The 12,801-nt window shown below is 41.0% G+C and overlaps 1 protein-coding gene across 2 annotated transcripts in view; it reads right to left on the bottom strand.

Annotated features, from left to right (window-relative positions):
• Positions 1 to 1,012: 1,012 nt before the first annotated feature.
• LOC116979735 (allantoinase, mitochondrial-like) overlaps positions 1,013 to 12,801 on the bottom strand; it is a 32,368-nt gene continuing 20,579 nt past the window's right edge. Inside the window, exons 4-11 of one of the 2 annotated variants that reach the window (XM_033031485.1) lie at positions 12,247 to 12,393; positions 10,301 to 10,346; positions 8,535 to 8,628; positions 7,007 to 7,193; positions 5,959 to 6,097; positions 4,085 to 4,257; positions 3,967 to 3,999; positions 1,013 to 1,876 (exon numbers count right to left, since the gene is read on the bottom strand). In XM_033031485.1, the coding sequence (XP_032887376.1) occupies positions 1,742 to 1,876; positions 3,967 to 3,999; positions 4,085 to 4,257; positions 5,959 to 6,097; positions 7,007 to 7,193; positions 8,535 to 8,628; positions 10,301 to 10,346; positions 12,247 to 12,393 (954 nt within the window). In that variant the 3' untranslated portion in view covers positions 1,013 to 1,741. The remainder of the gene's footprint in view (positions 1,877 to 3,966; positions 4,000 to 4,084; positions 4,258 to 5,958; positions 6,098 to 7,006; positions 7,194 to 8,534; positions 8,629 to 10,300; positions 10,347 to 12,246; positions 12,394 to 12,801) is intronic. The other variant, XM_033031484.1, reaches the window with a different exon arrangement.

The raw sequence follows: 12,801 nt of genomic DNA, 5'->3' as shown, positions 1-12,801 counted from the left end.
ACCTGTGTTTAGAGTAGTTAATGTATAGTGAAGTGATCTGTCATCTTTCAGCTGCATTTCAGGTTCGAAATCCAGCCATTAACAGGTCTGTTGAAAGCATGTTGTTTTAACAATGCTGAAGATAGCAATTGACAGGTGTTATTGTCTGAAACATAAAATGCTTTTACTTTTTAGTAATTCAGGGAAGTAATATTTGAAAGTTGGGGCTCACTTGCTTGTTGATTGGATCTGGAACTGACTTTGAGTAAAGTTTGATCATGGCTAAAGCCTCTAAGACAGAAGTTGTGATATAAGGCCAATAACTGTATCATAGGAAAGAGCAGCACTTTGAGGGTTTCTGATGGTGTTTCAGTAGTGTGCTTATTTCTAGATCTGTCCTCTTATGAGCACACTTTCCTATTGCAAGAGCTGGAATTTGCTCCATTAATCTATCATAGCCAGAGAAGTATCACCTTCTAAAATCAACTTATTTATGAAATAAATTGTAAAGCTAAACTACTTCCTAACTACATGTCAGAGGAAGAATAAAATCGAAAATTGGTAGAATTTCTATCCCCTCAAATAAAAATTAAATTTCCAGCATCTGGACATCATCATTCTGTGGATGGCAGCACTAGCATTTGTACACTCGTCACTAGATGATTGTAATAAGAATTGATTTAATTAATTTCACTGGGGGGGGAAATGTGGTTACATAAGGGAGGTAAATTTTCACCAGCGCGATGGCCAATGCTTCTAATAAATCAGCCGCCTAGTTGAAGACCATGCTTGACATCCTTTTCAGTTAAACTTGATTAGCATGTTGTAAAATTTGTTGCCAATTTGCTACACTGGTATGACTATTTCATTGTTCATATGACTGTTCAGTCTGGGACAGTTCGTAGAAAGCAAAAATAATAATCAAGTTATGGTTTTGTATTACACTCTGACTGCAATTTGTAATTAATATTTGATGCTTGAAAATAGTGTATGTGTGGATTGTCGGGTGAGTGTTAATTCACAAAAATCAGACTGATTATTGGCTGGAAAGAAATTTATTCTGTACAGTAATCAAGACCAGAGTGTTCTGCTGGGTTAATTTCAATTGTCTAGATCAATTTTCAAGGTGATGGCTGCCCTCATCTTAAAATCACTGTCCTGTCTTTTTTCATCTGTATTCTCTTTTGTGAAGTGATGTGGGGTAACAGTGAACATATTTTGGTGCATTGGATGTGATAGTTTTATGACTAGGGCGGACAGTGGTGCAGTAATAGAGTTTGTGCCTTACAGAGCCAGAGACCCAAATTCGATCATGACTACAGGTGCTGTCTGTACGGCGTTTGTATGTTCTCCCTGTGACCATGTGGGTTTTCTCCGGGTACTCCAGTTTTCTCCCACATTCCAAAGACATACAGGTTTGATAATTAATAGGATTCAGTTAAAAAAAAAATGTAAACTGCCCCTGGTGTGTAGGATAATCCTAATGTATTGGGCTAATCCTTGGTCAGCGTGGACTCTGGGCTGAAGGAACTGTTTCTGCACTATAACTAAAGTAAAGTCACTAAAGACTGGTGCAGAGGGCCAGTAGGACTTCACATGCCACACTTTTACTATTTTCCATGTAATTTGCATTGAATGTAAAGGTGTAAAATCTTTTGGGGATCCTGTCAACATGCCCATTAATATCAGCAACAAACATTTTTAGATGCGTCTTTGGAGCAAGTGACCTAACAAATGGAATTTCATTGAATTTTCATCCATTTCATTGAGTAGTATTGGTCAGGATGAATTCTCCAAAAGCTTTGCTGGGAAACTTTCCTTGCATGTAGACTATCTTCCCACGGACAATTGTAGCAAAAACGTCTCCATGCAGTTTGCGTCCAAGATAGGGGGTCATCTGAGGGAAATAGAATCCACATTACCATTTATTGGGAAAAAAAAGTTTTTAAGAAGGGGAGGAATTATTGTGCTATCACTTAGCATTCCTTTCAATTCCACACATGTAGACAAGACTGAGATAATTGAAATGCATAGAATCAAGTGACCTGAATGGATGGATATTAAGAGGCTGTTTATTTTAAACCTGGAGAATCTGGAACTGGGATTTATAACCTCGGGAAAAGGAGGTGCCCAGTTAGGAGATTCATCATTTAAACGTTTTGAATATTTTGGAATTATTCAAGCCTATGTCCTAAGGATATTCAAGAGAAAGATTGATAGGTTTTTGGAGTCTTGAAAGAATGAAAATGTATTTGTGATGGATTGACTGTGATTTATTAAATACCTGAGCAGCATATAAACCTGCTTCTGTCATTATCCATTTTATCTAAAACTCTCCGTAATGCAGAAGCCAGGGGTGAAAGGAGAAGTTTTTACTTTGTACCTATAGTTGTGTGCTTTTGTGGAGCAGGATACAAGGGATGAGAGTCGTGCGTTTATTTATTTATATTGGCCGAGAGTGCCCAAGCTGGAAAAACTACTCCAATGGGAACAGCTTCTGAAGGCAAAGTACAGCTTGAGTATATTTCATTCTCTCTGTTTTGTGCTTTGCATGGAGCAGCATTCTGTTCACTTCTCAGATATGTATCCTTGCTGATATTGTAGAAATAACATAAGAAATGTAACCAAGAGCAGCACATTTGGCCTTTCATGCCTATTCTGCTGTACATTTGGATTATGGCCACTGTGTAATGGATTTTATGATAGTCATGGGCCTGTCCCACAGGCGATTTTTCAGGTGTCTGCCGGCGACAAGTTGTCGACAGTCGACTGAAAAACCGGCAACTGGAACGGCGACTGTCAGAGTGGAGAACACAGACACACAGAGAGACACGCACATACACACACTCACACAGGGCAAGCGGGGGGAGCGCTGTCTGAAATTCACACGGTGCAAAGCAAAGGTGATAGACACATACCGCGATGAACAGGAAGGTTGGCGCTGTAATTAAGACAGCTAGCGCAGTGTACATCAAAATCCTTTAAAAGGGGGGGGGAAGAGAGAAAGAGTGGAGACAACTTTTAAGAAGCCAGACAACTTTTAAGAAGCCAGAGATACATGGCTGAGAAGCTCAGCGGACATTTACCATTCGGTTATCCTTGGTTCTGAAAACTACTCCTTGCATTTTTTTTTTCCCCCAAAGAGCCAATGAAATTCACCAGTCAGCACCTGCTACTGCCTACGAGAATCTAAGAGAACCTTCGACCTCATGGCAATTTTTGGCGACCATAATGAGGCCGCGACTGGTTCCCAGAATGTGGGAACTCCTCACGACCATGAAGGCGACTCCCCGGCAACTACCCGCGAACATGTGACGACTGCTTAGTCTCCTGCAGTCACCTAAAAAGTCGCCTAAGTGGGACAGGCCCATCATTAACTCACTACTGTGCGGTTTGCAAATCTGTTTAGTTCTGGCTCACTGGAGCCCCATTCCCACACCTGCATTGAACACAGCAGGGCCCAGTTTCCACACATTTTAATTTCAGTGAGGGCTAATTCCCACACTGCTTTTAAACTCATGTCACTCTGTTCCCTTGCTACTTTTAACTCACTGGGTCCAGCTTTCTGCACTCCTTTTAAACCCAGTTGATAGAGTGGAACCTTTATTGTAAGCCTATGTAAAACATTTTTTAAAGATTGAACTAAAGGCTTGTGTATTAATAAGGGTAATATTCAGTAGTCTGGAATATCTTCCAATCTGGTACCTGTACCATCAAAACCCTGGGAGTGTTAGATGACTGGAGTTTTGGAGCATCGTGATCTTTACTGGAGCATCTTGATCTTTACTGGAGCATCTTGATCTTTTTACGCTGCCATATGAGCTCCCTCAGTCATTGTTGTTGATCTATGTGTTTTATGATCAGTTCTGTTCTTTCTCATTGCATCAAGTAATAAAATATAACTGGGTGCAGTATACAGTATGAATTAAGGCCATTATGTACTCCAGCTGATCCCAGAAGCAAAGCAGATTTGTTAAGAATACTTACTTTGTTTTTGTGGTGAATTAAAGTCTCTGTCACCTGCAAGCAATAACAGCCATTTACTGAGGTTACATTTAAACATAGTACCATTCTCTTAATGTAGCTGATAATGTTTGTAACTTACCTCAAACTCCCTGTCAGGATCCCATATTACAATGTCAGCATCCTTACCAACGACAAGTGAACCCTTCCTGTTCTCCATGCCACATAATCTGGCTGTGTTTCTACACATCAGGTTTACTATGTCCAGTACGGTGAATCCGTGCTGCCGTGCAGAGGTCCAGAACAGTGGAAGTCCTTTTAACAGGGAATTATGTTTAAAGAGTGAATGCGAGGAATCTTGCACAGCTTTAAAATACTTAGATAGTAAGAAATGCAAGATTTTTAAAGCCCAGCACATTCTCCGATGTAGTTTTCCTAATGGATGGCCACTTTTGCGGTTTGGGCAGTAACGAGTAACTCCTGAATAAATATAAAGAATGAAAGTTCTATTGCACTTCACATCCTTGCCGGATTCCAGGTCAGTCCTACAAACGTTTTAGCAATGACCTGGGTAATAGATTGGACAAGGTATATTTGTTGACATTAAATTGTATTATCAATTATAGTCTCTTTGTAGTTAGTAAATGATATACGTGCAAGTAGCGTTATCTCTGTTAGACCTGTTACCGAGCCATCTTCAGAGCAATTTAACTATTTTTGAAAATTATTTGTTGCTGGTGGTGAGATACTTGAAAGCACCTAAAAAATAAAATTCCAGTTAACCTGTTTTGTTATTTTGGATTGAGGATAAGCAGTGAAAAAACTACCTGTACCCCAGAATCCTCTGCATCTGCTTGCATTGACAGACAGAGACTTGTTATAACATCTTAGTCCAAATCACATTATACATGGGTAGTTTACACCCCAGCAGTATGAACATTTAACTTATCTAATGTCAGATAGCCCTTGCTTTCTCACTCCATCCCCTTCCCAGTTTTCCCACTAGTCTTACTGTCTCCGCTACATTCTATCTTTGTCCCACCCCCGCCCCCTCCCCTCACATCAGTCTAAAGAAGGGTCTCGACCCGAAACGTCACCCATTCCTTCTCTCCAGATATGCTGCCTGGACCCACAATACCTCAACTCTGGTCAAGAAGGCTCACCAGCGTCTCTTCTTCCTGAGGAGACTGAAGAAGGTCCATCTGTCTCCTCAGATTCTGGTGAACTTCTACCGCTGCACCATCGAGAGCATCCTTACCAACTGTATCACAGTATGGTATGGCAACTGCTCTGTCTCCGACCGGAAAGCACTGCAGAGGGTGGTGAAAATTGCCCAAAGCATCACCGGTTCCTCGCTCCCCTCCATTGAGTCTGTGCAAAGCAAGTGTTGTCTGCGAAGGGCGCTCAGCATCGCCAAGGACTGCTCTCACCCCAACCATGGACTGTTTACCCTCCTACCATCCGGGAGGCGCTACAGGTCTCTCCGTTGCCGGACCAGAAGGTCCAGGAACAGCTTCTTCCCTGCGGCTGTCACACTACTCAACAATGTACCTCGGTGACTGCCAATCACCCCCCCCCCCCCCCCCCCCCCCCGGACACTCCTCCCACAGGAAAAACACTGACTGTATGCATGTAAATAGATTTATTTATTGAAATCATATTCTATGTCGCTCTTCCAGGGAGATGCTAACTGCATTTCGTTGTCTCTGTACTGTACACTGACAATGACAATTAAAGTTTAATCTGAATCTGAATCTGACCCGCTGACTTACTCCAGCATTTTGTGTCTACCTTCGATTTAAACCAGCATCTGCAGTTCTTTCCTACGCACTATACATGCAAATGTGGCAATCTTGGAACACCATGTATTGATGTATGATCTCAACCAAAGATTATAGAGCAGAGCTCCTCTAGTATCTTTGATCTCAACTGTCACAACTTAACACATTTAAAATGTCAATCTGTCGACAGTGCTTTGTGCCACCATTAAATTTTGTGGCTGCAAATTGGACTCACCAAATTGCAGAGAAGAAATCCCTCCCCATGCCATGAGGAAGTTTCCAGATTTTAGCAGTTTGAGCTCTGCAGTGCATGGAGAATGATCAGACACCACCATATCGATCTTTCCAGCTTTCAATGCAGACCATAGTTTTTCCTGTGGGCACAGGAGGTGATTAACCAATGCCACCATTACTTGGCACCAGTATAGACTTTAGCATTGCAGACAAAGGGAGCAATACATTCACTTATCTTCTTTATAAAATAATGCTGAGAAAGCAGCTGATCAGGTAATATGTGTGGAGGGCAGAAATACTGGAGTTACAATTTAAGGACTGAGAAAGTTAGAAATTTAACAAGTTACTGAGCAGTGGGTAGCAGGCAGACAGAAAGACTAAATATTTCAGGTTACAAATTGAAAATGTTCTAGAAATCTGAAATTTAAAAAAATAGATAAGAAACACAGCAGGTCAGGGAGCATCCATGGAAAGAGTCCAAGTCTAAGACCCTTTGTTAGAATTTGTATCTGAAGCATTGGCTCACTCTCTTTCCATGGATGCTGCCAAACCTGATGCATGTTTCCAGAAATGGTGTCTATTTAAATATTTCAGTTTGATCTCTACATCAAACCGGAAAGATTTTATTTGCAGAACTCTGAATTCAGTGTTTACTGAGGGCTAATGTGTGGCTAGTTGGAAGATAAAATGCTGAGTTGGAACAATACCAGCAGGCAGAGATGCAAAGGTCAGAGCAGTAGTATAATATTGAATTAGGGTGACATACAACTGTAAGTTCGGGGTTATCCTTACAAGACCAGCTCTCCAATGGAAATGTGCAGTTTTACTTAATTAAAGGTGAGTGAAGATATGTGAGGATGCTTTAATAGCATTTCAACCTTAATGGAATGATCAAGTTGAATGAAGAATCTGCTATCAGTATCCACTTTAAAGGGAGAGAGCTTAGCAATTAGAACCCCCATTAGATAATGTGATTTTAAATGCACCCTGTCATTATTCTGCAATGAGACCTGTAATTGGACTGATTTAATAAAAATTTCAATTTGTACTTGATTGCTTTTTGTCCGAATTGGAGGACAGCACTTGTACTGCGTGGCACCGTTTGGTATGTCTTCAGCAGCCAGTGAGAGATAATGTGGTGTAGTCTCGACAGTCAGCAAAGCTCCTGCTTTGCGAGCTTCGTCTATCAGGGGTAAAGCTTCTGCAGTGGAAAGATGAACAATATGGCAGCGAACCCTGAGACAGAAAAAAGCACAAAGCAAGTGTGACCTTTGAATAACAACAGACTAATGAACCAAATCAGCTCTGAAAGGTATGCAACATTTATCCTGGTTTGTGAAGGACCTTGTACTCCAGATATTTAGTGTGCGGTCTGTCCTCTTGTATATTGTCATGAAGGTGTTCCGACTCTTGTGTGAATGCCTTAGGGCTTGGCATTGCAACTTCTGGAAGTGATGCGAGGACAATTGATCAGGGAGCAGTCCTTGAGAGGGCAAACAACAGGAAGTGGGGCATCTGTTAGAGGAAAAGGGATAATTTGGGAGGGATAAGACATGGGAGGGAATGCGAGGGTGGTTGGAGACAGGAATGCCTAAGAGGAGAAGAGTTGTGAAGTGCTGAGTGAGCTGAGAAGGAACAGAATGAGTGCTCGGGAAGAGGGGCGTTGGCTGAGAGTAGTATAAGGGAAGAGATTACAAGTCTATCACCATATTTCTAGCTGAGGGCATCTTTTGCTCATTGAAGTTTGGGACCTGAAATTTTAGAGCTCTCATGGACAATCCCAAACGTGATTGTGCGGGTCTGCACCACATTTATCATCCAGGATCCAAATCACTGTTGACATCTGGAGTGACATACAGCAGTCAGCAGACAGCCAGCTCAGGGAATGAGGTGACTGGGATGCCCTGTGGAAGGGAAAATTGGAACAGGTACATAGTCTTCATGTTGTGCGATAACCAAAAACCTAATGACCTTTTAGCTTATCCTATCATTGAATCAGCATAATACAGTCACCTGTGTATACATTCCTAAACCTGGTAGGAACAGGAAGGGCCAAAGAGTAATTCTGCTATAAGCTTGATCAATCACTGACGCGAGTTCTGACGGGTGACAATCTGATTGTTGGAAATTTCACCGCCAGAGCTGGAAAATACATAAGTCTCTGGCAAGATGCACAATGTGGGAGGGAAAAAGAAATGTTATTTCCAGGTCCTCCTGGTGAAATTTTTATATTTTGTTCAGAATATTGTTGGTTTAGCTCACCAGCTCTATTATTCTCTTTGTGACCTCTACCCATGTCCAATTCCATTTCTGTAAATTACCCCATTCTACTTTAATTTGTCGACCACCCTTGTTCCATCAGGTTTAATTCTAGTTACCTTTATAGCTTCTGTCCCATCCCTCATTTGCTGTTGAGAAAATTATTTCACATCAACACCACAAATAAGTCAGAAAATGCTGAGTTTTTGTGGAACATTTCAAACCCAGAGTTTAATATTTTACATGTATTGCTGGATACTTTAGTAAGATGTCTTTTGCTGTAGTGTTGATTAGGCTTTCCACACATCAATTTCTTACCTGTACTGCAGACAAAGTTTAATGACCAATCGAATGGCTTCCACTTCCATCTCATCAGGTCTTGTTGCGAGGAAGGTTGCATATGCACAGGGGTCTGAGAACCAGGATGGAGTCACATATGGCACAAAAAATATAATTTAGATTTAGGGATATGGCAAATCAGAGATATTTAGAAAGAGAGGCTGGTATAGAGGATAGACACAAAATGCTGGTGAAACTCAGCGGGACAGGCAGCATCTCTGGAGAGAAGGAATGGATGATGTTTTGGGTCGAGATCCCAGAGGACAGCTGATAAAGAATGTGGTGATGACAAGGGGAGTGACATGGCAGGGAGAGACAAAAAAGAGAGCAGGAAGAGAAGCAGTGACGTTGGAGCAGAGCAGTTATAATAAACAGGAGCAGGTGTAGGCCAATTAACCTTTGTTCTTTTTCTGCACTGATCCAATTTTGGTCTCAGTACTACTTTCTCAGCTCTCCCTGCACCCTGCCCCCCGATTCCATTGCTGTCTGTCAGTCAATGTTTTGGATGTAGTTGGTGATGCCACTTCCACAGCTCTCTGGGGTAGAGAACTTAAGAGTCACAACTCTCGGAAATAAAGTAAAATCCTCGTTACCTCTTAAAAGGCTCACTTAATCTTAAACAATGTCTTCTTGTTTGAGATACCTGCACAAGAGGAGTCATCCTTTAATCCTATTCAGAGTCTTACCCATTTAAATATAATCTCTTGTTCTACAGTAAATATTAAAGGCCCATCATCCTTAACCTCACTTCATATATGAACCTCTTGATCCCAGGAATCAACCTTGTGAACATTCCCTGCACTTGCTCCAATACAGGGATGTCCTTTCTTAAAACAAAATTGTGTGTGAAACTCCAGGTGTTAAGTCTTTACTTTTATACTCCTAGCAATAAAAATTCATATTTCATTAGACTTCCAAATTTGTGACGGGTGGGGGGGATTTTGGTGCCTTCAAAGACTCTATAGATTACAATCCAGGAAGTTTTGTAGAGTTCGATCAACACATTTAATTCTGTAGCCACTTCCTTTCAGATTCTACGATGAGTCCAGGGAAACATCACTCTTAAGCCCTACTATCTGACTAGTATTTTTTATGTAGCGTTGAGATTGTTACATATTTTTCCCTGTAACTCCTTGATTATTACATTTGGGAAATTTCTGATGCCTTCATTGAAAACTTTGAAATAATTATTTAGAATCTTCACTATTTCCTCTTTCCTGTTATTAAATCCCCAGATTCACCATGTAAGGAACTAATATTTTGCTTACCTTCTCTCTTCCTTTTTATATTGCTGTGGAAGTTCTTTGTACTTTTATTATTTGCAAGTTTACTCTCAGACACTTTATTTTCCTTTATAATAGTTTGTCATCCTTTGATGGCTTCTAAAAATGTCCCAGCAGAACCAGAAGTGACAGTTTAACCATTGCACTGAAGAGAACTTTTGTTCCCTTTTTATAAACAGTGGGAAGATAGAAAGGAACTCATTCAGCATGTTATCAAAATGATCATACTTCTGAGTGTACACGTGTCTCTCAGAACCATAGTGGAATATCAGCCTATATTATATACTCCAGAGTGAAAATGGCTTCTCCACTGAGTTGAGCTAGTACTTGAGGATAATGTTCATACAGGTAACTGACTGGAGTTATCCCTTCTGAAATATTGCAAGATAATAACAAGTCAACCATTCCACTTAATCATTTCATTTTTGTCAGCATCATCTTGTTGATGTCTTTTATACTTGCTGTTTAATGGAGGGTTCACATGTGTCAGCTCAATTTCTGCGTGGAACTGATGGGGAAAAAAATCATATTAGCCATTTCATGCTTTGAAATGCTTCCTTGTATATTTTCTCCATTGTTGAGTCAAATTTGTTCCAGTATGATTAGAAACAGAAAGCTACTGATACATCGTCACATGAAACAGTCTTAAGTCAGCCATAATACTGGTGAAATCTTTATTATAGCTTGGGTGAATTGGTTAACAAGAATGTGACTTTTCGCATACTCTTCCTGAAGGCATAGAGTCATATAGTATGGAAGCAGGTTCATTGGATCATTGAGTCTGTATCAACCATCAAACACTCAGTTACATTAACCCCATGTTATTCTCTGCACATTCCAAACTATTCCTCCCAAATTCTACCACTCACCTGCACAATGAGCACAATTTACAATGGACAATTAACTTACCAACCTGCACATCTTTGTATATGGGAGGAAACTGGGATATGGGAGTACCCACTTGGCTACCGGTCGGACATGTAAATTGTACGCAACCAGCACTAGAGATTAGGAACAAACCTGGGTTGCAAGAGCTGTGAAGCAGCAGCTTTACTAGCGAAAGTCTGCTGCCAATTTGATTTAGGAGTTATACCTTAGTTTGCAATAATAAATCGATTGTTATTACGTGGTTAAAAGGTGTGTCCATTATGAGTGTGAAGCCATGATCATCGATTTGAAGTACCTTCTACTAATTTACTGGAATTACAACATCTTATTATGGAGGGAAATCTGGAATTTATTTTATGCATAGTAGGATGCCTGAAATAGCAATGATCTGAATTGAGGGAAGGATGTTGGCTGCGCAGGCAAAACCCACCTTTTCTAATCTTATCCAAAAGGCAGCATCTGAATATTCACTGCACTCGAACGTCAACTGAGTTACATACTTGCAACTTCAGCCCACAAGCTTCTCACTCTGCTATAGGTGCTATAGACCCAGGCTTAGATTATTACTCAATGCACAGTCTGTGACAGCACCAGCAGGTAATCACAGCTGCCGTGTTTGCCAGCAGCACCGAGAGTAAACCGAACTCCATGGGCATTGAATTCACAGGACTGGCTCTGTGCCACGCTATTGGGTCTGCGTCATTGGGCAACTCTTATCTATGGAACTTCACACATGGATGTTAACCAAGGGCAACATGAAGTCAAATCCAGTCATTCAGATTTCTCTGCAAAATGCAATGACATTGCTTCAAACCTAGTTTCCACATGAAAGTAAATGCCCGTAGTGCCACAACAGCCAGCAAATCCACCCGTCAATCTCGAATGTGCATCCTTAAATCGGGCATTGGTAACCTGGGGAGGACCTTTATGAGACTGGTCTGCGTATTCCTTGGTCAGAAGTACATACAAATGTATTTCTCACAGGGTCTCTATCCAATAGTCCACTGTACTTCACACTGGATTTTATTTACATATGGTCCCTGTATATAGTTCACTTTCAGTCTGTCTGTCTGAAAGGCCCTCATCTTAGAACCCTGTACTTGAGATCAGAATTATGTATTTCTGATAACTTTTTTATATTTATGCCTTCGTCCAAACTATATTTTTGTGACTAAGGCAGCGTCTGAATATTCACTGCACTCGAATGTCAGCTGAGTTACAAACTTGCAACTTCAGTCCAAAAGTTTCTCACTCTGGTATAGGTGCTATAGACCCAGTCTGAAGAAGGGTTTCGGCCCGAAACGTTGCCCATTTCCTTCGCTCCATAGATGCTGCTGCACCTGCTGAGTTTCTCCAGCACTTTTGTCTACCGTATATTTTTGTGACATTCAGAAGCCTTGAACATTGACCTTTTTTTTGGCCCAAGCAGAAAAGGGAGTGCGAGTTTGTCTGGTGCATTTACTCTACTATTGGATATGAATAGAAATGGAGGTACAGTGGTTGAGAGATTGTGTATTTACCAGTAATACTCGGCCTGTACCGTGTAGTTCAGCAAGTGACATTCTCAGATCTGCTTCAGTAACATGAGGAAATTCATCCACTCCACTGTGAATGAGGAAACACTTGAATCCTGGAACTCCGGCCTCAATCATGGGGCGCAGTGCAGACTGGGAATAGAAAAGACAGTTTAATAATGAGCTGTACTGCTTTCTGAAGCAATTAATCAGGTGCAGCATTCTTTTGAGTATCCCCGTCCCTTCATTTTTTTACATTGTGCTACTGACTTCTCATCCTAGAATAACTCATTTGAGTTTCTAAAGGTAAAGTGGTCTGCAATACAGTTTGTCAGACTATCAGTTTTGATCCACAGCTCACGTAATATCTTCAACGTGGGCAGAAACTTCACACAATTTTTGTGCTCCATAGATGATTTGGCCCCATTAGGTTCATCATCTTGAGAAGCACTTTGTTACCGCACTTTTCAATGCACCTCATGGTCCAATTTAAAACATTACAACTCAAAACAGAATCTGTCCAGAGGTGCTGCTAAATTCAACCCTGCCTTCCATGTCCTG

This window comes from Amblyraja radiata, chromosome 13 (genome assembly GCF_010909765.2).
Source record: "Amblyraja radiata isolate CabotCenter1 chromosome 13, sAmbRad1.1.pri, whole genome shotgun sequence".
Taxonomy (NCBI): domain Eukaryota; kingdom Metazoa; phylum Chordata; class Chondrichthyes; order Rajiformes; family Rajidae; genus Amblyraja; species Amblyraja radiata.
The sequence above is the reverse complement of the archived record's forward strand: the minus strand, read 5'-3'. Positions and strand labels throughout refer to the sequence as shown.